Here is a 27,436-nt window from a genome sequence, read left to right on the forward strand (position 1 = left end):
ACCGAGGGTTTGGGTCATGGTTTAGGTGTTCCTCGCTCCCATCAACAGTCATAAATTATATTGCCGCTAAGTGGACGAGGGAGGCAGCTGTGGATTTTGCGTGCTCTTCGAACGACCCGCCTCTTGTGCAGTGTTCCCTTGCGCAGTGTTTCCAACGAGTGTAAACCTCGGCAAGTTTTTAATTGTCCCCCATCCTCTTAGCAGACGAATTACGTGGCAGCAGCAAATTTGATGCTTATTCTTACTGCTGACACGTGCGTGGCAGCAGACTCGGCCTTTTTCTTTTGGAAACTTCACGCTTGAACTTCACAGTATGTGTTACAGACGTAATTGCATACATAGCATGATGAAATCACGATAAAACAAAGACCGAGTCTACTGCCACGTACATCTTTTTTGAGGTTCTAGCAAAAAAAGAACGTGGCAGCAAACACTGCCAAAGAAAAAGCACACAAATCTTGTCAACTCTGCTTGAGATCCATGATTTTTAACGGTGTGGGGCACATCTAGCTGTCAACAGGTCGCGAAAATTGGTTGCTGATAGCTCTAAACCTTGGCTCCTAACCTAGGTTAAGTTTGGTACTATCAGCATTCCAACCTTTTTAGAAACCGATTTTCGCAAGCAAAGCATTAGCAGCTTGATTTGCCCTGCACAAATCCCCTTTTTTACACTGCACCTCAAACTTGGCTGGTGAGCTACAAAGGTTAACAAAGATATTTATTTGTATTAATTTATGTCAACAATAACTAATAAAAATTTTATGAATTAGAATTTACTATTGCTGGCTGAAGTAGCATGAACCTCGAATCAGAGATCTTGTTACCTCGCTTTGCCCCAACGTTGAGTGTTTCTGGAGGCACCTAATCAAAAAAGACTATCGCGATGCGAACTCGAAGTTCTGTGTTTTGTCAACAAAGTTTGTGTCTGAAAAGCGATAGTAAAGGACAATTAACTTTTGGAACACGTACCCTGAAAGTATTTAACAGTATCATACAATTTCCAGGTAATGAGGCTGATAAAAATGTGTTAGTAATAGGAAGGCAATGTTCCGGATTTCGTACAAGTTAGATATAGCGGAAACACATTTAACTCGTTTATTTTTAAATAAAATTCATTTCTACTTACCCCATATGCATAGCGGAACATTTTTCAACTAGGGATTACTTTTTTTCAATGAAAAAAAGCGTTATTTTTAACATTATAAGTATTTATTGGTCGTTGCTAATTGGCGGCCAAATTTTGACTCGCGTTGTCTATCGTCAGCTGATATGCAATATTTCCAAACTTATGAACCGATAAATGCTGCACAAACTATTCACAAAAAAGTTTTTAAGAGAAAATTGATCCACAAACCATTCACGGAAGGTTAGGTTAGGCAAACATAGAAAATTCAATTGAAAAAAAAAACGCTCACGTCATCTTGTAAAACTACCACGTGGTTCACTTATTAACCGAAAAATGATTGTTTTTAGTCGGTAAATATGCGATATAGTCCGAAAAGATTTCTTCAAATTTACAGGAAAACCTACTTACTGAAATCAGTTCCTGAAGCATTGTCGAAGTTCTTCGAGGATATTCTTTCGCAGGTTAGGTTAGGTTCAGTTAGGTTGGGAAAACCGAAAATTAAATTGGGAAAAAAAATCCCGCTCACACGTCATCTTGTAAAACTACTGCGTGGTTGCTACACTGACAGGGGGTTATGTAATCGAATGCACGGAACATTTGATTCACGTAGTCGATGGTAATGGTGGCACGAGCTATTGTGCAACGGAGATACATGAATGTCGAAAAATACCTTATTTACAGGCCGAATAACTTGCACAATTCGAAAAAACACTTTTCCCAGCTTCAGTAAGTCCACAAGAACTAAATTCCCTAAGTACTTTCTCATCTTTTCTCCTGTAAATTTCAAGAAATCTGTTTCCGCTAGCCTATACCTAATCGTTACCCCGAATTTATTTATGTATTTCATGGTAAGACTATTGCACATGCATTCACAACGCTGACACAAAAACGAGCCTGCAGTGTTGTTAATTACCATCGGTTACCACCAAAAGGCAATAAGGACGTAAAGTAGAGACTAGCCTATTTCATTAATGTTGTTGAATAACCGGTTATTGACTGTCCATCCCAAATATTCTTCCACGTTTCTTTCCATAGACCCTCTAAAAATGTCAAACACCGGTTTATGAGATTATCTTTACTCTTGTTGAGGCTCCAGTAAGTGGTTCTATAATTTTAGCGGGGTGTTACTAAAGCTTGGTGGATATGGTATTTTACGTGTTATCACCCTCCCCTCCCCCTTGTTCTACACAATGGCAATTCCCGACAAGTGATCGGGGAGAGCAACATAGTAACTCGGAGAGGTTTTGGCCATGGAAGGGGAGATGTTCACCTAAAAAGTATACATTTCACACAATTTCATTTCAGTCACATTTTTACAACAGATTCGTGATTAGGAGGCCAAAATTAGTTAGTGTACCGATAATTAACAAAATTACAGACTTTCTCTATATTGTCAATTCTTACCCAAAACCCCTTCGAGCCTCACATGAAAATCTGCAGAAACTCATGTCCAGGATGACACCAAGAATGCCTGCTCACCTTAGCTATTTTTCAAGTCACAATTTTTCCGGTCAATAATGCTTAGTTAACCTTTTTAACTGTGCTAATTAGTTTCTCAAAGATCTGAACTTACTTCCACAATCGTTCGCAGTACTCCAAACTGTAATAACTGAAAAAAATCATTAAACATTCACAACCCTTAACATATTTTTGTACCAATATCACAGACACAACTGGCATGGGAGGTAGTTGCTACCTGACCATGGGTGTTGCCAGAGATTTTTGTGGTGGTATCAGGCTATTGACAAAAGTTGAATAGTAGAAATAACGGTAACGATTAGATAAGCCGGAGACACATTTCTTGAAATTTACAGGAGAAAGACGAGAAAGTACTTACAGAATTGAGTTCTTGTGGACTTTCTGAAGCCGCGGAAATTGTTTTTTTCAAATCGTGCAACTTATTTGGCCTGTAAGTAAGATATTTTTCATCATACATGCATCTCCGTTGCACGATATCTCGTGCCACCATTACGGTCGACTACATGAATCAAATGTTCCATGCGTTTGATTACATAACCTCCTGTCAGTGCAGCAACCACGCGGTAGTTTTACAAGATGACGTGTGAGCGGAATTTTTTTTTCCAATTTAATTTTCTATGTTTGGCTAACCTAACTGAACCTAACCTAACCTTCCGTGAATGGTTTGTGGATTAATAACAATCATTTTTCGGTTAATAAGTGTTAGTGTAACAACCACGCGGTATTTTACAAGATGACGTGTGAGCGGTTTTTTTTTCCAATTCAATTTTCTATGTTTGCCTAACCTAACCTTCCGTGAATGATTTGTGGATCAATTTTCGCTTAAAAACCTTTTGTGAAAAGTTTGTGCAGCATTTATCGGTTCATAACTTTGGAAACACTGCACATCAGCTGACAATAGACAACGTGAGTCAAGATTTGCCCGCCGAATTAGCAACGACCAATAAATAATTATAATCTTAAAAATAACGCCTTTTTCATGGAAAAAAAAGTGATCCAAAGTTGAAAAATGTTCCGCTATGCATATGAGTTAAGTAGAAATTAATTTCATTTGAAAATAAACGAGTTAAATGTGTCTCCAGCTTATCTAACTGGTACCGAAATAACAGTTATAATAATTATTATGATTACGTTATTATACAATAATAACTATTATAAACTCGTAAAAGTAAACCAATTTTATTCCACCTCTTTTTTATTATTATTGAGGAGACTCTTCTACTTGATCCACCAGATGAGTGAATATCCATGACTTTTGTTACATTTCATACAGTTGGTGTACTGAAATGTATAGTAATTACATTTGTTTATTAACTTGAACACACCTCGTTGAAGAAAATGCTTTAAAACTTAGGAGGGAAATTTTGGTCATAGAGCTTATGATGTGTGAGTTGTGACCTCTCAATAAAACTAATTTTTCGGAATTTTCAAAACCATGGATCCACTTATTATTCCTTGGATTAAATGGCAGAATATGAAAATCCAACGTGGTTCCTGTATTTACTTTCAGTTTTTTTTTTTTTGCTCTAACGCAGGTTCTACTTGGTTATTTCATTTGAATACTAACTAACTGAACTTTATTTCCATTGTTAACATTAAAAAATACGTAACAAGCTTTGTTTTTTGTAACGAAATGACGATGCCAATTTCCAGGGGAGGTCCATGAACAAGTTCAACCCCCGCTCGCAGCATGCATGTACCTGATGCAAAGGGGTACCAAATGAGCAAAATTTGTAAAACAATAAGGGATGCAATACTCCTTGTAAAAATTGGAACCCTATTAACATTGTCGATTTGCAATATATTTAGTAAATACTTTCTTCGTATCTCCACTTGCACTAGTACAAATGTTTCTCTAAGAGTTACCTCAAGTTTTTACTCATAACTAGGGCTAGGATTTTTATGACCTAAAAATGAATAAAATATGCTCTTATGACCTAGAATTTTACAAAATATGCACAATAATTTGAAAAATATGCCCTTATAACTGGACTGTTTCAAACATCAATATCTAACATATGCTGAGATATTTTCACATATTTTTAGTTCACTTTATGGGCCCTGAGTTGCAATGCACAATGAATACTTTCTCTAAATTTTCAAATAAAAATGAAAAAGGATTTTGCTGCAGTAAAAAAAAAACTCTACTGAATATTGAAGTAAGAACGAATCAACTTCGAAAATGACTGTATATTTCTTGGAAAAGCGAAAATATGCTCAATATAACCGAAAATCCATCAAGATATGCTCTATCACATAGAAATGGCCAAATATCCCAGAATATGCTCTTAAAAAGTACCTTAATTTAATTAGTTTCTTCTCAATATATATTTCTATATATTTAGGGAACACATCACCCTTACCAAGAAAAATATGCCAAGTCATGAAATTCCTAGCCCTACTCATAACAGTTATATATGATTTGTTAATAACAAATTAATGACTAGTAGTATGTGCAAGGGAGATGTAAAAAAAAATATTCTCAGTATAATTTACAATGTCATAAATTTGATGCATCATTTTTCCCCACCTACTATAGCTCTTTTCAGTTCTTACGTCGTGCGCTCTAGAAGCTGGCAGGGGAAGTGGGGAGCGGGGAACATGCCGCTGACCAACCAGAGAACAGACCACCTAGCGGTGGAGCCGAGAGTTACGCAGTTGCGGGAGGAAGCTGCAGCGCTAACTTCGTTCTGCACGTTGCTGTGTTGCCAATTCACCGCGTTGCTGATGGTGTTTTGCCCCAGTGTTGATTCCTGTTTGTTACGAGCGGAATGTAGGAATAACATACGTGGGAGTAATTGTTGTCGTGTCGTGTATTGCCTAACTGCATTGTTTCTTCGATAAACGTGTATGTGGCACGTGATGTGACGTTTATTTGTACTCTCGCTGTTCCATTGGGAGCTTTGTGCTTATCAACGCAGTAAGTATCGTACGATGGCGAACAGGAAGGAGGTAGTTCGTAGCCAAGGCAGGAAAATAATCAGTAGGGTACATGGATATTTTCAAAAGGAAGCAGAAAACAGTAGTCCCTTGGTAAGTGTGCACAATGTGCAACAGAGAGTGTCGGAAGCTTGTGGAGTGACGCGAACTGTGCAGCATATGGTTAGGGAAGGCAAAGACAGTCTTGAGGCGTCGGGTTCCACGTCATTTGAATCACCGCGCAAACGAATCAAAAGGAACAGTAGCTATCACAAAGGCAATCGACGGTTGCGATAAAGATATAACAAGAAGAATTATCCTCGGGTATTATGTAAAGGGTGAATATCCAACACTGAACAAGTTTTCGTTGATTTGCATACACAAATAAGCTTTCAGTGGGGAGTTTCGTCGTTGTGGAGGATACTGAAGTATATGGGGTTCAAGTACAAAAAGAGCAATGACAGTAGACGATTTCTGACGGAGAGAGCCGATATAGTTACAGCCAGAGTAACGTTTTTGCGAAAAATGCATCTTCTAAAAAATAAGGAACGTTTGCCCTATATAGATATTTCATTTAGATGAAACGTACATACATCAGAATTACGCTCCAACGAAAATCTGGCAAAATAAAGAGGGTGCAGGGGGTTTAAAAGTGCCCGTGGGTAAAGGTTGGCGCATTATTCTTTGTCACGTAGGTTCCAGTCACACTGGTTTTCTACAGGAATGTAAATTAGTTTTCAGTGGTTTTTGCAGTTTTTAGATACGCTTGACGAAAGGAACATCAAAGACGCAGTGATTGTAATGGACAATGCTAGCTACCATTCGGTACAGTTGGAAAGAATTCCTACAACATATACACTTGATATCATACACTTATCGGTATTCTACTGACCACAAGATGGGGATAATACGCATTGTCAGGCCATACGCGAACAATGGGACGTCTGTATTTCATGGTTCTTTCGATTTCAACTCCTCTTTCCCGCTACTCTGGCAACGCTGCAGTCTCTCTCTCTAACCGGCCTGTCTCGTTGCGCTGGATAGGTCGTTTCCCCGCTCTCCACTTCCCCTGCCAGCTTCTAGAGCGCACGCCGTAACAACTGAAAAGAGCTATAGTTGCATGACCTTGTAGTTGGTGGTGGGCCTTGTGTGCTCTGATGATTTAAAAAAGTAACTATACCAGATGGAGCATAGCTACCGGTAGGGTCTCCCATGCTGGGCAAGCTAGCGAGGTGGAGACAGACTAAGAAGCAACGTACTGGTCAACGACCCCAATGACAGTAGAAGATGGATGACCATCTCAATGGCAAAGGGCAAGGGCTAAGAGGGCAGCCATCTACAATGGCTTTGGACTCGGGAGGGGGGGCTAACAACCCACTAGTCCAAGAATCTCTTGTTACAAGCAAACGGATACAAGCCGGATGGATGACAATGTTGGCGACCAGGAGAGAAAAAAATGGTTTCTGAACAAAGTAATATTTGTACTCAATATACTATAACTTATTGTAAATTGTTCAATAGAACAGAGAAATAAACCAGGTCAAATACAGAATTCTAACAGAGAGTTAAGGGACAAAAAAGTTTTGTTGTAGAGGTGCATGTATATTTTAACCCTTAGGTACTATGGACGGTCTGACAGACCGCTGTGTTATTTTCTTTCCATTTTTCTACCTTACCTCTTCGAATAAAAATTGGACTCTTCCATGTACCTTTCCGTTGAGATGCAATCTACACCAGTTCAAAGTCTTGCATTGTCGTCTTTGATTTCTGAATACTTATTCAGTTTTGTTTCCGGTGAGCGGTCTGTCAGACGTGCCATAGTATTTACGTGAGTTTTTTACCTCGTATACTCAGTTTATATTACACGTGCTGTTGTGTGGTGTGTCTTTCAATCTATATGTAAACATGGCTGAGAAAGCATCACCTTCTGGACAATGTGTTTTACGACCTTCGGATCCTAATTATGAAAGGAAACACTGGACAACAAATTTTGAACTTTTTTTTTCCATCTGCATAAAATTAGCCTTTTCTTATAGATTTGAACCTGCTGAACACGAATATGAAAGTTAAAATTGGCTCTGGTTTAAGAGAGGTAGGCCTGTAATGTTCATGTGGTGTTTTCATAATGCTTCATATATCGAGGCCCGGCACCTGTGATAAAGTCCAGGCCATAACTGCCCATATATAATCATTAGCATAGTTTTCCTGAAATAGAATACATTAAAATTAGTACATAATTAATCGTTATACAGTGTTATCATGGAAATGGGATGTTGGGTGGATGGGTTATGAGTTGTTCTGTGTCGGCGGATGGTCCTGTTCATGGTTCCTGGAGCTCACTTGAATTTCTGTTTGCTGCATCGCTTACGTTGTTCAGGGTTATCTCTAGCAATAGTCAGCCAACATGGAAGTCGACCACTTACCCTGGCATCTCTTTTCCATTGTTGCGATTGCCTGATGAAAGCATTCTCCATGCTCATCACTAACCTTCCCACAATTCTCTGGAAAAAAGTTTAAGTGTGAATGAAGAATATGCATCTTGAGAGACATATTGCAGTTAAGTTTATGATACAGTGACAACATGTTCTCAACCAGTTCTCTGAAATTGTCTGCCTTGATGTTGCCTAGGAAGTTTATTGCCACTTGATGAAACGCAACCCAAGCTTTCTTCTCATCACCTTGAAGTATGCTGTCAAATGTGTCATCAGAGAAGAGTAAAACTCTTCCTTTAATTTTAGCTTTTCCAAGAGAAACCTGAAAGCTGGTCCAGATTGGTCCATGGATTTCAAAAGCTCTTTATTAAACCTAATATTTTATGTAGGGGAGGTAGCAGGATTTTGTGTGATTCAACCAATGGCGCGTTCTGCACATTCTTCTCTCCGACAGTCAAAGATCTTGTTGGCGAGTCACGCCTAACATAATGATATTTTGAAGCTAGCCATTTTTAAAAATTTTCAGAAATAAGTGGTCATATTTTCAGCAGTAATGAAAAAGACATCAATTTTATTTATGGGTAAGTTAGATCATATATCTAAGCTCATTTTAAAAATACTTTTGTTGGCATTGCACCTTTCCCTTTCAATGATAATGCAAATCTTAGTGAACCATGTTTTCGGTCCAAAATCAGATAATAATATTTTATTGATTTATTAGTGTACTAAAATATAAATGTGATATGTTGACATTTTTTTTCTGGAATCACTATTGTTTGGTTAACATTGTTGTGAAGTTTCAAAGAGATTGAATAATTTATAAGGGAGATAAAATTATTTTTCCAAGACAGTGCAGCTTCACTTGGAGGCTCTTGGAATGGAAGACATAAGTGATCACTCAAAGTTTGAGGGGCTATATAAATGAAACCAGTCAAGTTTGAGCCAAAAAAGAATTATGTAGTTTCTCACCTCCATGGAAGGATTAAATGTGCCAAGTTTCATCAAAATCTGAGAGCATGGGTTCCAAAACCCTATCTTTTTGGTTGAATTGACATGTACACACCAAGGAAGGGAGTCAGGATGGTCAATTTAGTAGGGCAGAAAATCATGTGTAAACTATCATACAGTTGTTTATTTCTCTTCGCTGACTGGCCCGACAAACTGAAACAAAGAAATAATACAGTGGAACCTTGATTTTACATCCACGTATTTTACATTTTCCCACATTATGCATTCAATTTTGATGGCCCTGACAGCAAAATGTTACAAAATTTTCCTCGATTTTCCATTGTCTCATATTTTAAGGTTGTTTTTTTTTTCAGCTTGGTCCTCTGAAAAATGTAAAATCGAGGTTCCACTGTAAATACTTAAAAATTACGATGCTCACTCAGTGGTGAATAAAAAAGGTCCACACCACCCACCATGCTCCATAATTCAGAATCTCTCTTTCTCTTCCTCTATCCAATTCTTAGCACTTTCCAAAAATTGAAAACGAAAGGTAGTAGTCCCAAGCAGCTCCCATTTCTTCTTTAGCATCAAGACTGTTTTTTGGTGAGGTTATAGCAAGACTATTACAAGTATAGTGTGCTATATATGTAAATGAAAAGAATATAATTTGACAGATGGTGCAGTGTACACTCTCAAGGAAACTAAACTAAATTCCCTGTGAGGGCCAAGTGACTTTGTCATTGGGTGATGCATGATCAACACATTGAGCCCTTATCACCGTTGTTTCCTGGCTTTAGAGACCAGAGCCCACCACTTCTTCTTTTCAAGTAGCTCCCAAATTATCCTCTTCGTTTTAGAATTTTGAGGGCTCCCATCAGGGCCATTTGCACCAAAGGTACCATTTGGCTACACAGGGGCCTTACACACTAAGAGAAACGAGGGGGGGTGAGATTATGTTGGTTACCCTGTACCAAACTCTGCCACCCCTTCGTTTTTTCACTCACTGGTGTCTAGTTGTTTTACCCCACATAAAGAACTGTTTATCCAAAGTTCATCCAATGGGAGAACAGGTGTTTGTATGTATGAGGTCTATTAAAAAGTATTCAATATGTGTCGAGGCAATTTTTTTATATGGTTTGACGATTAGGGAGAATTTTAAAGTAACGAACTGTTCAAACCTAAAACAGTATAAGAAAATTATTATAATTTATTGGCATAACATTTCCGTACATATCGAAATAAATATTGAGAAAATTACTGTTGTCATTATAAAGGAACCACACGAAAGTTAGGAGTAAGATTTTCTCAAAAGTATATGCATACATTGTTATTGAATTGGTAAAGTAATTGGTTCTGCCCTCCCACCACCAATACAAAAATTTGATTTTATCTATACTATAAAATGTAAATCTTTATCAAGAAGAGAACAATTTGGCAAGTCTAAGGTGTAAGTAAGAGATGGTAAGAGACCTGTAGGAAGGCCAAGACGAAGATGGAAGGACAACGTTGAGATGGACCTAAAGGAAATCGGTAGGGATGGAAAAGAGTATACAGATCTTGCTCAAGATAGGGACAGATGGAAGGCTTGTGTTGCTGCAGCCATGAACCTTCGGGTTTAAGAAGGCTAGAGAGTTAGTTAGTTAAGGTGTAACCAAAATTATATCAAAGTAAATAAGTAAACTGCAATTATTTTTTCACCACCTGAGAATTTTTACACCAAATAATCATACACTTTTAAACTGGGTAATCACCTTTTTTTCTACTTTTAATTACAGAAAGAAAGCTGGAACTATGGCTGTTACATATGCAACAAAAGATGGATGGGTTATTTCCCACAAAGAGTACTTGAAATCTGTGTACAATGCTGTACTTTGTGAACAAGAAGTAAAGAATTTTCAGTTTAGGAATTCACTTTTCAAAATACACACACCTTTCATGATGAAACTACAGGCAAAGAAAATGTTTGAGAAGTACTCAAAATGTCAAGATAATAGTGTACAAGAAGAATTCAAACTAGGCAGAAAGAGAAAATTATCTTCATGTGATCTAAGTTCTGACTGTTGTATTGAGGTGAGTTACTAATTTAATTTTCCATGGGAATATGTTATAGTTATATTTAAAAATTTCAGACATATGAAGAACATATCTTTACAATGCTCTAATTCTAATGCACAAGCAAGCTGAGAAATGTGTAAGATGGTATCTTCAAAGTTAAGTCCACTTTATACACTGATAGGCTAATCTGAACTGTATCTACAGTTTAATTGGGATCTGAACTAAATTTGCAGCGGAAAAAGACCACTCTCTAAGAATATGTAGCCCCCATCCCCCAATTTTGAAAAATAATGGACATCTCCCACAGGACCCCTGATTTCCACACATTGTGAACAAGTTTTTTTTTTGTTTGTTTTCATTATTATCTGTGAAACATACAAGCAAAAATTGGTGGCTGAAGAGTAATACTCATTCATAACTTACAAAACATTATTTTTGAAGAGAAGACATTAACATTTTCAAATTGCATTTGTTTAAAATGGTAATAATAAATATATTGTTTTGTCATTGCAGTATGTCATATCTTCATGTGCATATAAATTAACAAAAATACGCAGAACTGAATTATCATCTGTGGTTTTCAAAAAGTGACATGTTTATTGCTCCCATGTGCTGGTGGCCTCATTTGAACCTAGCTGCCCAGAAGTAAAAGTTAAAAATGCCTCTACTTCAAGAGCATGGCAACTCCACGGCTCAGCTTGCTGTAAGATTGTTTTCTAATCTCACTAACAAAGGTTCTAGGTTCAGAGTCCTGACTCTGGCTTGGATGTTCTTTGGTGAATGTCTCTTGATATAAATTTATCATTAATTCTCATTGTTGCCGTTAGCCAGATGTGGCATAGAAACAACATATTAATAGAAAAAAAAATATAAAATATACAGGGTGGTCACAAAGTGGGTGAACCCCCCCCCCCCCCATTATTTTCGACATTCCGATGGTAATAGTTGGATTACTTGATATGAACACGTACCTGTGTCATTGATTAACACCTCTGGAACTTCATGGAGGCCCTTCAGAACGTTAATGAGGGGAAAGTCAACCACCCGGAAAAGGGTCTTGTTCATACTTGCATCATGAAGTGTGCCAAAATACGGCGCAGAGTTCGGCCGTGCTATGAAAAAGACGGTCTCCATACCGATGTTCCAGACACTTAAATCATCAGGTATGTGTTCATATCAAGTAGGGGTGTGCAGGATCCCGAAAAGTCTGGATCGGGGAAAAAAAATTCCATCCCGATACTGACTTCGGGATGCCGAGCAGTCGGGAAATACTGAGTGCTCATCTTAAAAAGTTGTTAATTCTAGACATCTTCTGCATTGTAAGTGTCTGGAAATTAACGGAAATTGTTAGATTTTATTCAAGAAATTCAAAAACCATCACTTAAGGTGAAAATGACGTTTAGAATTCGAGATTTCCAGAGCTTTGGGAAATTGCAAATTTCTTCCCGTCCCGAATGTTGAGATTGAAACAATTTCCCATCCCGACCCAAATAATTCTGTCCCGCACACCCCTAATATCAAGCATTCAACCATAACCATCGTAGTGTTGAAATTACAGGGGTATGCCCACTTTGTGACCTCCCTGTACAATTGTTTTACCATGTATTGCATTAGTTAATTTCTAGTCTTTAAGAATTGAATTACCATTAACAAATGATAATATTTAAGAAGCAGGAATTTTAATGCTGTCACCTTGTAATCGTGGGTTTGATTCCCATTGCAGGCACATTCTATGTTTGTTTGGATTTCGGTCCCATGTAGCCCATCTGACCATACAATGGACTTGTAGCAAAAACTTATGTGATGTAACTGGGATGTTCTAGGGTGATCAGCAAATGTGGGCCAATCACAGGACTGTTTAGAAATTACCATACCTCATATATTTCTCCACACTGTATTGTCTCCACTCCCTGAAGTTGAGAGAGAGCTATATCAGTTCACAACTTCTGACATAGATCCTGATCTAACCCTACTAATCGCCCATGAACATTTGTTTCTCTTTCTATTTTCTTTAGTTTACATCATGATGAGAATGAATGATGAATGAAATTGAAATTATTTGTCTCTGCATTGAACAGGGTTCAAACGTTTGAACATCTGGCTTCGTAGTGTGTTACACTGACCACTTTCTCACAGCAGCATCTGTTTCGAGTGAAAATATAATCATTAAATTTAGGGCTGAGCTGATGCCGATGTATCGGTATCGGTTGGAGTTTATTTACCGATACTTTCCCAGCATTTTGGTCTTCAAAAAATTCCATAGGAGTCCAATTATACTGAATTTGTTTTGCAAAATTCGAAGTTTCTCTTTAACACTTACAGTGCTGACCTCGAAGTCGCTTTTCTTCCCAAGAATGCTGACCATTTTCAATACTTTTAAAAAAATCATATCTCAAAAACTAAAAATGTAAAATATATGTATCATACACTGTTGAAAAGTTTGATTCTTCCTCTTTATTTTGATATATGATATGAAATGTACTAAAAATAAAAAGTTGACAAGATATATGAAATGCAGTGGCGGCGATTGGGTCCCAAAACTTGGGGGGGGGGGGGGGCAAGGTGCCAAAACTAGGGGGACAAAGACAGTATATTTCCCTTTGTAGATAATATTTAGCATAGTGCGAAGGCAGAAGTGGTGAAAATTGGGGGACTACTGCCCCCCCTAATCGCCAGCACTGTAGAATAGGAAAGCAAGCATATCGCTATCAGACAACGACCCGAACAGAACCGTTATGAGCATTTGCCCACCATCTAGTGGCAGTATGAGGAAGTACAGGGTGCGGCACTTAAAACCAAACCGTCCCTTCATAAGATATCATTAGATGAACAATTTGAACCTGTTGACTTAATTTCCTCGTTGATTTACGAGGACTTCTCGCCATTATGTTCTGCACCTGCCTCCGTAATTCAGGTGTGCAGACAGATGGTCATCTGTCCCTGGGAGCATTTGCAACAGATCCTGTACGCCTCCATTTCCCAATCAAATCCTGTATTGTGCATTTTGCTGAGACAGGACGTCCTGGAAATTTCTCCTGAAACAACTTCCTTGTTTGCACAAAGGATCCGGTGCACACAAAAGCTTCAACAATTGCAACACGCTCAGGAATCAAATACGGCATTATCACGGCTTCACCCAACAAGGCCTGATTCTCAACTCCTTTCACTCGACCACCAGTTCACAAGCCACCTGTTGGTGAGAAACAGAATTAGTAACTCATGCAACGCCATCTTCTGTTGACATGTTCATTTAGATGTTTTACATGTTCATTAGCAAAGCAATTACATCGGGATTACAGCAGGCTGGTTTTACGTGCCGCACCCGTTACAATGTCCAAACATTACTCAGGATTGCTAACTCCGTAAATGTACGGCAAATGACCGTTGACATAAATTTTGAATTCAACACCGTATATATACGTGATCCGCACACTAGAGAAGTTCGGGAACTCCGTATATATACGTGAGTAGCATTCTTAAGTGTTAATTTGCACTAGTTTTGTGTGGGAAAAAACTAGGGCTGATCCGATACCGATGCTGGTGTATCGGTATCGGCCAATACCAGTGGCATCGGTATCAGAAAGTATCAGTTGGAATTCATCTACCGATACCAGCCGATACTTTTCCGTTATTTTGCACGAAAAACTATATTTTGTGATTATATAACATGTATTTTCATATTCTGATGTATTTCTTGAATATTCTAAACCAAATTTTCCATCGTAATTTGATGCATATAATTGTAGAAGAAGATTTACACATCAATATTGATCGATATTTTGAACAAATTTTTAATAATTGTAATTTTCAAGTATCGGAATCGGTAAGAGTATCGGCATCGGTATCAGTCCAAAGTGGTATCAGCTCAGCCCTAGAAAAAACTGAATTTTGTGATAACGTAACATGTAACTTAATATTCTGATATATTTCTCAAATATTGAAAGCAAAAATCCTGGTAAGATGATGCACTTATTTAGAGTGGAATACTTAAGGAATAATATTATTCTATATTTTGAACAACTTCTTATTATTACAATTTTCAAGCATCGATATCGGTGGGAAAAACTTTAGAGTATCGACTCAGCTCTATTAATATCTTCTCTGCACTTCATATTTAATATTTACACTTGTTCTCACGTGTAGGTGAATTTGGTTCTGAAAAACTTTTCAAACCTCATGACAGAAGCCAGAGCACATGGACTTTTCACTACTTATCCTGAAGCGCAGATACACAAAGAAAACAACACAGAAGCTAAAGAGGAGGCTGAGCGATTGTCCACATCTTCTCCCAGTATTCCATCTTTCCATGGTGGAAATAGCAGTAACTCTGCCCTTGTTGTGACCGTGAACAATCACGAGTACATAGTCCCACCAAGGTGTTTGTTTTATTCCTATGATGTGCAAGAAATGGAACATTATTTAGTGGCAGAAGGCAAGAAGTTTGATCTAATTATTCTTGATCCTCCATGGTGGAATAAATATATTAGACGGAAAAATGCTAAATGTGAAAAACAAGGGTGAGTTGCAACTAATTTTAATCAGTTTCACTTTTTTACACTGAACCATTTGTTGAATATGTTCCTGTTTTTAAACATTGTTTAACCTGATCTATAAAAAATATTGAGAATGGTAAAATTAATTGGTAGTTTGGTGGTCAGTGGATGTAGACATATAAGTGTATTGTTTATAGATATTGGGTATAGGATTTTTTGTATATAAAATAGTGCAAAATTCTACAATACTGTTGTAAAATAATTACCTCAACACAGTTGCAGTCACCAGATTATGCACTACATTGATTAAGGAAGTATATAAACTGTTCTGTTTTTCCATGAAATGTTTTCCATTTTATGCATGGAGTTCCCAGACCTTGAAATCATGGAAAAGTTGGAAAACCAGTTCCCACTAGTATCGATTTTTGAACAGTGTAACAGGTTAGAATTCTATAATATATTTGATTGATTGATTGAGTTGGTGTTTTAAGTCCACTTTATGCACAGTAAGGCTAATTGGGATTGGACCTACAGTTTAAAGTGGGATCCGAACCACTATGTGTCTCCACTGGGAATCGAACCCGGGACCCCTTGATTACAAGGCGGCGACGAATATATATTTATGAATGTGAATATATATGTACCATGACAACTGAATGAATCTACCAGAATTTTGCTTTGAAATAATCAAATATAAATTATATTTAATCAGAAAATCAATATTTCCGCAGTGTGTTGGTACAAGGAAATGTAGATTGAGATTTGTGCAGAACTTCAAGAGAATTTAGTCTCCCTGAAGGTGTAGGGCAGCATTGTGCAAACTCTATGCGATATCTGGATTCCGAAAAAGTATGAGTGATGAAATTCAATGTAATATTTTCCGATACCAATTCCAATATCGGTGTTGACTCAGCCTTAGGCCCGCTTTAGACGAAAGCATTTTCCTTAGTATTTTTCTTAACATTTATGTCATGACCAAAAAGCTACCTTGTGAAGTGAGAAATCTTATGGCATTTCAGATGCCATGACATTTCGCAAGGATGGGATCTGTCCTATTTTTGTAGCATTTTTCATAGCATAACCTATCAGAAGCGATCGTTAGGTCACTAGTGCAGATGTAATGACGGCGGCATTAGATGTAAACCCTGTATCAACTTCATATTTTAAATCCTATAAAATGATGTTTAGGTACAAAACAGTGGTGTTGCTTAAATACATACTTTATAATGTATACAGTACACATATGGAAGAATATTTTAGTTGTTTAAATTGTAAACACCGTGCACTCACAATAGATGGTGTTACATGAAATGCTTCCGTGTTAAGTACTATCTGCTATAAGATTTTTGGAAGCATTTACATACCATTTATACTAGCAAAAATGTTAAAAGAAATGCTTCCATCTAAAGCAGGACTTAATGTAATTATATGCATTAATTGTAATGTTTGCTATTCTGTGTGTGGATAGCATTGTTCCACCAAATTACCTTCATGTTAAGAGCAAAATCAGGGTGGCTACTCACTGGAGAATCCTTGAATTATTAGCTCCGGAAATTCTGCATGAAAAATTTATTGCAACTTTTATTGATCCAAATACCATTGAATTAATACATATTTATAAATGCCCTGAGGCAAGTATTTCACAGTTTAGCTCCACTTGTACCTTTGAATTGTTGGAAAAGTTCACCTTGAAAACCGGGAATTATACTCGAATTTTATCATGGTCCTAGAGTAGCCACCTTGTAGACGTCAATTGCCTTTGTTGTTCTGAGGACAATCCTATATATAATTGTTTTCAGATATCGAATGATGTATGACAAGGATCTTGCAAATATACCAATATCATCCTTAATGGAGCCTAATTGCCTTGTTGCAGTTTGGTGCACCAATTCAGAATCCCATACAAAGTGTTTGGTTAATGAAGTATTCCCAGCTTGGAATGTGGATTATACAAGTACCTGGTATTGGATGAAAGTAAGTAATTAAGATTGTAACCCACCTTTGACCCTCTCTATCCCGACTAAAAATTGAAAAAAATATGCACAGTTAGAAAGATTATGCTGGTTATGAATGTTTTTTATTGTTTTATCTCACATAGATGTGATGTGGTGAAGTAATGTAACCTGAGGGCTTCAGATAAGTGAATATAATACTTGACATGATGAGCCAAAACAACACGTGGGACATTGCCTACTGCTTCATATGTTGTTAGATCAGGAGTGCTAGGTTCGATTTTCAGCATTTTAGTGAGGCTAGGAGTGCTAAGTTTGGTGGTATTATCATTTGCACATGTTTTTTGCAAAAACTGTGAAAGCAATACGAGATAGGAGGCTCTTTTCTGTAAGCTGGCAATATTTTGGAATAAAATATCTGTTATTTGTAGTTCCTGAGGCCTGAAACATATTTTATATTACATAAAACATCGAAATCTATCGATTAAAAAAAATCAATGTAATCTTGAAGGGGTGCAGTCGGTCATGGTACCAAAATAGTTATGAGTTAGCAAGTGAGAAGGAAATAGGCTTATTACATGACGAGAAACTCCAAATATTTCATGACATGAAGTGCCAGTGCCACAAATTATTTCAAGTGACTCGTGATATGTCTACCAGATTACAATAAGCATGACGTAGTAGAAACTGCCCCAAAATATAGAACAGAATCATGCACATTAAATATAATACAAGGACATGTGAGCAAATGTGCCAATACTTGAGTACACAAACCCCAAACGTAAAATTAGTAACACCACTGCATGCATTTTAAAGTGTACTTCACCGATGAGCCAATTTTTCTCAAAATTTCAGTTTTGAAATTGGACTGAACCAATATCGAACATTTTGCAAAATCTGTCTGAAAATTATTTCAGTCATAAGTTCACTGTGCTGAATAAAAAGACTGCTGTTATAAGTTGGTGAGTTGAGTTGCTGGTTTTAAGTCCACTTTATGCACAGTAAGGTTAATTGGGACTGGACCCACAGTTTAAGTGGGATCCGAACCACTGTGTGACTCCACCGGGAATCGAACCCGGGACCCCTTGGTTACAAGGCGACGATGCTGTTATAAGTGTTTCAGCTCATGTTGCTTGAACTATCCCATGCTCTTGATCAATGTGGAAGGCTGTAGGTAATAAAGCCCCACAGGAAATAAATAATTCCTCTGTGATTTTCTGTTTCTTGAACTGAAAGGCCTATTTTTAATACGAAATATGTGATGCTCTAAATGTAGGCCATTCTTCAGGGCTATAATTTTGGCCAGGGTATTATTAAAGCTTGGTGGATGTGGTATTTTCCACGCCAAATAAATAGAAGGAGGAATTTATTTGTCTCTAAGAATTTTGCAATATTTTACAGAAATTCAATTATTAATACAGAGTGTTTGTTAGTGTCACCACTACAATTAGCCTATCTTACCATCATCATACCATTACTCATCCTTATCTTGGCCATAAGTAAAAGTTGCAGAAAAGCAAAGTAAAATAAACAGAATCAATCAGAACTTAAACTTTTTTGCCATAACATGGAACCAGTCTAATTACCTAGTTTTCAGCAAGTTTACCAAGAACAGATATATCTATATGACATTATCAGCCAATAATACACACATTTTCTTTTCCATTATTAGTATTATTTTTAGTGTAAATGTTAAAATTGTGTTTGAATTTTCTTTTAAACTCCTCTTGTGCACACGTAGGTAAATGGGACTAGACCTGTAGTTTAATGCAGAGTCCAAACCACTACGTCCCACCACCGGGTATCAAATCTGGGACCCCCTTGATTACAAGGTGACAGTGTTACCACCATGCCTTCAGGGAAGCCGTAAATGTTAACATGACACTACTACTTAAAACAATTCCTTTTCTCTGTAGTAAATTTTTCTCTCTGTAGTAACTTTTTAACACTAACTGCCAGGCCAAATTTTGCATTTTCTTGTGGGAAGGTTAATTAATTAATAAAATACCTATAACTACTTCTTGTATAAGAATTTCTAGCCTTGCCTTACGTGAAATACCATTTTTAGCTGGATTTTATTCTAAGGATTTAATTTCGGAAGTACTAAGTATATATTTTTTTTAACTTTGTAGTATTTATTTTATTGTGAATTTCTACTGAGATAACTAACTGTACCTTATAGTTTTCGGTTAAATTATTATTTAGTTGGTAAATCTTATGGTGGTGTAACATTTCAACTTTTTAAATGTAGGAAGTTGGGGAATATTTAAAGTTATATTAGGCCTATTATTTTCATCTATTATAGGTGGTTCTACCTTAGGATGATTAATTTTTCCATCAATATTCCATTTCATTTGAAGTTTGGGGCGTTATTTGTATTTTATTTGGAGGATGAATTGGGTATAATATTATGTCTTTTTTGTTTGAAAATCCTTCCTTTTATAATTATAAAATAATATATTTTATACTAGGGGGAATGTGATTTCTTCCTTATTTATCTTCTGGTGGTTTAATTAAAGCAGACCTATAGAATGTAGTATTTTATAAGGTAATTGATTTCAAAACTTGACTCCCATGCTATCTCTGAGAAAACTCTGAAATCAAGACTACAGCCTTTCCAGACTAAGGCAACTCATACACACATTTGTTTTCAAAGGAGCTGTCTGTAAGAAGTATGCACACTTTCTGCAAAGTGTGTCTCAATTTAATACATACGTATGGCAGTTTAATTGTTAAAATTCACATATACGTTATTCTTTATATGGTTCTTAAAAAGGACACGTGAAATTGTGTCAATACCATAAGTAATTAAAATAGTTTCATAGCTACAAGAAAAAAAGTATAATTAGTGCTACTGTTGATGTGATTACAGGGGCAATCTGTAAGCATTTTCAATTTCTTGTTTTCATTCTCAAAGGTATAACAGGAAAGTAGAGATGCAGTGTCATCACTTTGTGTAATGCTGAACTATTTCGTTGTGCTGTATTTTTGTGAAAGTAAATAGTGTTAAGTAATTAATCACAAGTATGATCTCAAAAAAGAAAGTTACATTTTATTTGTATTTTTGCCTCAGGTCACACAGTATGGTGAACCAGTGTGTTCTTTCTCAGTGCCACCCAGGAAGCAGCCTTTCGAGAAAATAATATTTGCAAGCAACAAACATAAGTGTGATACATTGCATTCCCCAGAAGATGCAAAGCTGTTGGTCAGTGTGCCAAGTGCAATCCATTCACATAAACCTCCATTGAGTGGTAAGTTAAAATGTTAAGTTGTGACGAATCATAGTTATAACTCCATAAAATGACCACAATTGAGAATGTGTTGGTTCCTGCCTCCACATCCCCTCATGGAAGAGGTGATCACGTGAAAGGGGATAAGTACTGTAGTTTTTACACCTGTGCTAATAAGAAGAGATAGGACTGGGTTCCACTCAAAGTAGAAAACATTACTTATGCGGCAGGAGAAATTATATTTTTTATTACATTTCGAAATATCTTTAGCCTGAATTTATGATAGAACTAATTTAAATAGTTAAAGTTGTGGAAAGATTCCAGTAATCGAGAATAATTCTGTACACAAAATATTTCCTGCTCAAAAATTATGTTACAGTATTCTTTTATTTCATTTCAGATATGCTGCAGCCATATCTTCCTAGTAAACCAAAGTGTCTGGAAATTTTCGCTAGATATTTACTACCAGACTGGACAAGTTGGGGTAATGAGGTGTTAAAACTTCAACATAAATCTTTGTTTGAAGAAGTGATCACCCGTTCTTAGTTTTTAAGAGTTTTTGTAATTACAAATGTGTATTTATAAACTGAAAGAAAAACAAAGTCAAATGCATGTATGCAGTGATTTATCCACACCCCCAACACCCCCCCCCCCCAAATTTTGACCAACACCCCCCAAGCAGAAAATGGCACCCCCCCTGCAGGGAGGTGTAATTATGAATTTCAGTATCAAGATTAACAATAGCAATTCTCCCATATGAACAGCTCTGCAAGGATCGTAATCCAATGGACCTTTCGAAGTTTCGTTGAACTGGAACTAGAGTGTCAAGGAAGGAGGGTCGAATCAGTGGAATGTTCTGCATGGTCACTCCTTTTGACGAAGCTGCGGTCGCCTGAGGGACACTACCATCTGGTAAATGTTAAACTGACCTCTTGCTCTCCTTCCAGAGAGCATATCCTACCGCACCAGTGTTGGCAGTTCAGCATTTGAATAACTAAAACATGACAAATTTTGTGAAATCAATCCCCGAGTCAGTGAAATTTATATTTTGTTGCATTTTCTTTTGTTTCTTTCTCGTGAAAAACACATGATAAAAAAACAAAGGAAGACATTCAAAGATGTACATACGAGGGTGGTTTGAAAAGTTCTCGGAATCACCACCAGATGTCAGTGTTAGGACAACGAGGTTCCCGCATAGTAATAGGCCATCCTTTATTAATAAACATGTGGCGCGTCAGTGTTCTGGGTAGAGATCTGGGTGCGGACGTCACTTTGTAGTTGTTCCCGTGCAGTGCTTTGTGAAGATGGAAAAAATCGAGATTCGAGCGGTGATTAAGTACTTCGTAAAGAAAGGTATGAAAGCAAAGGAAATTCATGCCGATTTTCTGAACACACTGGGGGACTCTGCTCCTTCATATTCAACTGTTGCAAAGTGGACAAACGAGTTTAAATTTGGTCGGGACAGCTTAGAAGATGATCCACGTGGTGGTCGCCCAAAATGTGCTACTACCCCAGAAATTATTGAAAAAGTGCATAAATTGGTCATGGAGGATCGCCGACTGAAAGTGCGTGAAATTGCTGAAGCTATAGGAATGTCATCCGAACGGGCGTATCACATTTTAACAGTTGAATTGGATATGAGAAAATTATCTGCAAGATGGGTGCCGCGACTTTTAACACAGGACCATAAACGCATCAGAGTGGACATTTCCGAACAATGTTTGACTCGTTTTAAGAGAAACCAAACAGATTTTTTGCGCCGGTTTGTGACGACAGATGAAACGTGGGTCCACTACTATACCCCAGAGACAAAACAACAGTGAAAGCAGTGGAAACATGTTGATTCACCACCACCAAAGAAAGCAAAGGCAATACGGTCGGCCGGAAAGGTAATGGCGTCAGTGTTTTGGAATACGAAAGGGATTCTGTTGATCAATTATCTTCCCACTGGTCAAACAATTACGGGACAATACTACGCCAATCTCCTCGACCAACTAAAGCATAAGATACGGGAAAAGAGGCCAGGTTTGGCAAGAAAGAAAATCATCTTGCATCAGGACAATGCGCGCCCTCACACAAGTGTCGTTGCCATGGCAAAAAATTCATGAACTTGGTTACGAATTGTTGCCACATCCACCTTATTCGCCTGATTTGGCTCACTCAGACTTCCATCTTTTCCCCAAACTCAAAAGTTTCCTCGGTGGACGGAGATTCTCTTCAAAGGAAGAACTAATAGCTGAAGTTGACACGTATTTCACAGGCCTGGAGGAATCTAATTTTCGAGATGGGATCAAGGCATTGGAACATCGCTGGACCAAGTGCATTAGTGTACAGGGAGACTACATTGAAAAATAAAAAAAAATCACTGTTGTAAGTCGTTTCTTTCTATTCCATTCCGAGAACTTTTCAAACCACCCTCGTAGGTTGAAGATTTGACTCTGACTTCTCCTCGCACTTCCACTGTTATATGGTTAGCAACACTAATTTTCGGTTGTTTTTTTTTGTAACTTGTGGGAGGTGGACGATTTTGAAGTGACAGAAAAGGGAGTCAAGAGTCTTGGTTGGGTCATTCTCAGTGTACAATCTTAGTTTGTGTGTTGTGGTGACTATGGCTGAAACTTTCATGCAGAAGTGGCTGAAGAAGAAAAGAGATTCTCAGGGCGAGAATGACACTAAAGAAAGTGGTAAGTAGGAAAACAGTGTAATATATAACGTAAGTGTAACCAGTGACAGCGAGTAGGGGAAGCGAGGTGGGGCCCCCCACACTTTTTGCCACTTTTTCCGCCGCACAATGCTAAATCTTATATACAAAGGGAAATATACTGAATCTCCTCCCCCCCCCCCCCAGTTTTGCCACCTTGCCCCCGGTTTTAGAACCCAATCGCCGCCACTGAGTGTAACGAATGGATGCTGATAAAATACCAACATAAAATTTACCGACTGAATATTCAATATAAAATGTCAAATATTTAATGATGAACCTAAGTAATTCATTCATGTCCATAATTGCTGTACGTACGTGACCATGTGTACGGCTCTATGAGTTTCTATCTTCGTAAAAGAATGAACGTTGTAGCTAAGGTGGGGGAGGGGGTTTGAGTAGTTGCCCTTGCTCTAAGGCCAAATGGTTGCTGAACAAGCAATCAGATAAAATAGAAAAGTGTTCGGCCACGGAGATCGGTTTTCTTAAAAACACCCATGCCCACACCAGGACTCGAACATTAAGTCTACCACTGATGCGGCTAATCCTTCGGCTGAGCGAGAACACTGAATTCCAAAATAGAACAGAAATAAATAAGACCACCAAATACGTATATCTCACTTTTCCTCGTAGACAAAACTTTGTTGTATGTGGTGCTCACAAACTTGAGACAAAATTCATTCATCTGTTTCAAAAACAGATATTATCCTCACAGGAATATTTTGTTATTACCTTAATAAAAGGGCAAGGACAGTTTACTTTTCATTGGTAGATAAGGTTTAGCATAGTTCTGGGGCAAAAGTGGTAAAAAGTGGGGGGCAACTTCCCCACACCCTCCCTAATCGCCACTACTGGTTCTGTCATTTATCAGAAGTTTAAAGTTTCATTTAAGCCCACTTTATGCTCATGTTAATCGGAATGGGATCTACACCTTAAATTTGGATCAGAACCATTGTACTATGTGTCTCAAAAGGGGATCGAACCAAGGACCCCTTGTGCTTTGTTTATTCAATGTACTTCTTATATCTATTGGTTCAATTTACCATGGAAGTGGGAGCAATTGTGATAACATGTATTCCAGCCCTGGACCAAATTTTTTATAAAACAGTACGCTGATCTCTGGAACATGAAAGTCAGCTTATTTCCTGTTCATAGTAGGCTACTGTATATTGTTTTACATAAAACAGTGCAAGTAAAGGATAGAATTTATTCTCGGTGAAGTAAGACACCCGACCGAAATTCGCCACTCCAAACTGCAAAATCTGGATCCGCCACTGGCTGGAAATTGGTAGAAAGTTGCGGGTAAGGGCCTAAGAGGTCACAAATAAGACAAGCAAGCCGTTGTTCTTAGTCGTCGAATTTTCTCAAACGATTTAAGTTCTGTGAAAAAAAAGGCATTTTGTTTGTTGAGCTATTGTAAACAACTATATGGGGGGAAAAATTTAACAATATGACTTAACCTGAATAAGTAACGGAAGTTCAATGTTCAAAAAGTAATGTATAATTGAACTCAAAACAAAAGTTATCCAAAAATAATAATAATAAATTGTAGCACATTTCCTTATCGGGAGGGTGGCAATACCGTCCCCAAGCCACACGAGTGACACGACGACAAACAGGAAGAATCCCATGAACATTAGTTGAACCAATTAGCTTGGTTCAATTGCCATGCTGACGGAAAATTCTGGGTCTCCCTTATCGCACGTGACAGAAACCTTGCGTTCTGACGTCACAGCGGAAAGCTCTCATTGTTACGCTAAATGCCTAAGTATACGTAATCGTCCGGAAAGGGATGGCTCCCTTGGAGAATGAAAGTAAAAAAAAAATTATAAATTTCACACATATATTTTCATTTCAGACACAAAAATATGTGTTAATTATTGCTGGAACATGAAGCAATGTTTTTAGAGGGGACAACACTATTATGGTAGAAAATTTGCCTTGTTTGCACCCTCTGGAAAAGAATACCTTGCTTGCCCCTCCCTGGGAAAAATTCTGTGGATGCCCATAAGTATGTAGATATACTATGTTTTGATATCTAGAGTGAGACCATAACTTTGTCACAGGATAATATGTATTGAAAATATGGAAAATCTTGAAGTTAGTGGATAAACGCGATAAGTAGTGTCCACCATTGGAAACTACTGAAAGGGGAAGGGGGTCCATTCTCACCTCATTCAAGAGTCCTTTTGGGCCTCCCTGATGGCGCAGTGGTAGTGTCGTTGCCTTGTAATAAAAGGGTCCCTGGTTCGATATCCGGAGGAGGCACATAGTGGTTCGGATCCCACTTTAAACTGTAGGTCCAGTCCTGATTAGCCTTACTGTGCATAAAGTGGACTTAAAACAACAAATCAATCCAATCAAATCCAAGAGTCCTTTTATTTAAAACAAATCTTCTAGTAAACATATTTTCATGTGGCTCGTAGTTTCCGATTAGATTCTCGAAAACAGTTTGCCTGATTCAGCGTGTGCTATCTTCGTAGGCCAATATGCATATAATGCAAACTGGTGTAAGGATATGCAACAATATCACTTCACATAGAGGATCAAAATATCAATCTCTATATTAATTCTACATTGTAAGTCTGTTAAAGAAGGGTAGATGAAGTGGAGATAAGAAAAACTGTTCACATCAAGATTCGTACATTTTTTCTTGCAATTGAAGAATCAATCTCGTCTAACGTATCTTACCCCCTATTCCCATTTAATCTTTTTAGGAATAGTCGCTACGTAACTCCTCCGTGCCAAAGAAGGCACAAGGAAGTGGAAAAATTAACATATCTACTACTCCGGGAATCATACCCAGAACCACTGGCATCGCGCTACGTATGCAGTTTGCTATACTAGCACCAAGATTTCTGAAATTTCAGAAAATATGTGAAGTGCAGGCTTTGACCAGCGACAGCGTAAGAAACTTGGAAGATATATATGTACTATGAGCACCAAACCTGACCTGCCTAACCTATCCACGTAGGCATATAGTAGCAGAAATAACCATGTAAATGGGTGTGGCCATTTAAATGTTGTTTATTTAAGCTATTATATGCCTATGTGGATAGATTAGTCAGGCCAGGTTTGGCGCTGTTAGAATTTATTACCAAATTGGCAAGGCTGCCGCCAGCCGCTCGTTTCCCCGTGATTTAAACTAGCGCCACTGCTCTCATGCCATGGTTTCAAATGAGGTGGTGAATGCACAATTACTCTATCAAGAAGACTGACTACTCCGTTGTGAATTGTGATTCATGCAATGACTTAGATTTGTAACTCCTTCCTAGTTCTTTATCATACTACGAAATTATGCGTTGTAATTGTAGCTGGCCCCAGGAACATTTTTCTTCATTTTACCTTTTCACAAAACATATGTCTTTATGTTTGCGCTCAAAGTAAGCTGATCTAGTTCAGAATTGTCCATCCTGCAACTTCTAAGGAGGCAAGTGATGGCAATTATCTGCATTTCCCCCCATTGATCGCACTTGCTCATTTTCCCGATTGATCACATTTGCTAATGGTCGCAATTTTGATTGAGTTGGTGTTTTTATTCACAGTAAGGCTAATCGGGACTGGACCTACAGTTTAAAGTGGGATCCGAACCACCATGCCATGTGCCTCCAACGGGTATTGAACCTGGGACTGCTCATGGTTGCAAATGTGTAGATTCAGATGTTGCTTTGATTTCTCTTTCATCTAATTTCATGTAATTATAAATGAAGAATCATGAACGAAGAATTATAATTATATGATATAGATGAAAAAAGTACAATGGAACAGCCGAATCTATGACATTAAAGGCCTTTACCAAATTGAAAATGTAAAATGACGAAAAAATCCTGGTGGCAAGTGCCTGATACAACAAAGAAGGAAAATGGTTATTCAATTAATTAATATTTTGATAACAGTTGATTACAATGGTCCAATCCCTTTCTCGTTCTCAGGAAGATGAAGTCCAAGTAGATTCAATGAAGAATCCCCCCAGAAAATAATAATGGACATTCCTCTAGCGAAGATTCTGAAGAAACTGTACTGCAAACGGTTATTGCAGGACACTCTGTTACTAGTGCATCTGAAAACCGCAGGAAGGGTTCTTGGTATAGTGTCTATCCG

General features: G+C 37.7%; 1 protein-coding gene across 2 annotated transcripts; it reads left to right on the forward strand.

The window, feature by feature from the left end:
• The first annotated feature begins 867 nt into the window (after window positions 1-867).
• On the forward strand, window positions 868-27,419 carry Mettl4 (Methyltransferase like 4). 2 transcript variants are annotated; one of them, XM_083112854.1, is made up of 7 exons: window positions 868-1,004; window positions 10,680-10,974; window positions 15,103-15,476; window positions 17,252-17,426; window positions 20,478-20,655; window positions 21,035-21,118; window positions 27,268-27,419. In XM_083112854.1, exons 2-7 carry the CDS (start codon window positions 10,696-10,698, stop codon window positions 27,273-27,275), a joined length of 1,098 nt encoding a protein of 365 aa, XP_082968980.1. In that variant the 5' UTR covers window positions 868-1,004; window positions 10,680-10,695; the 3' UTR covers window positions 27,276-27,419. The 2 variants fall into 2 exon arrangements, with proteins under 2 accessions (XP_082968980.1, XP_082968979.1); XM_083112853.1 differs by lacking the exon at window positions 27,268-27,419 and having other exon boundaries at window positions 21,035-21,246.
• The last annotated feature ends 17 nt before the right edge of the window (window positions 27,420-27,436 follow it).

Source organism: Lepisma saccharinum, chromosome 26 (genome assembly GCF_977018435.1).
Source record: "Lepisma saccharinum chromosome 26, izLepSacc3.1, whole genome shotgun sequence".
In the NCBI taxonomy this organism is placed as follows: Eukaryota; Metazoa; Arthropoda; class Insecta; order Zygentoma; family Lepismatidae; genus Lepisma; species Lepisma saccharinum.

Excerpts from the sequence above, each read along its gene's own strand:
- Mettl4 (XM_083112853.1), top strand. The coding sequence starts at position 10,696 with ATGGCTGTTACATATGCAACAAAAGATGGATGGGTTATTTCCCACAAA. Across the intron at positions 10,975-15,102 it reads GTTCTGACTGTTGTATTGAG|GTGAATTTGGTTCTGAAAAA; the intron begins GTGAGTTACTAA and ends TCTCACGTGTAG. Across the intron at positions 17,427-20,477 it reads GTACCTGGTATTGGATGAAA|GTCACACAGTATGGTGAACC; the intron begins GTAAGTAATTAA and ends TTTTTGCCTCAG.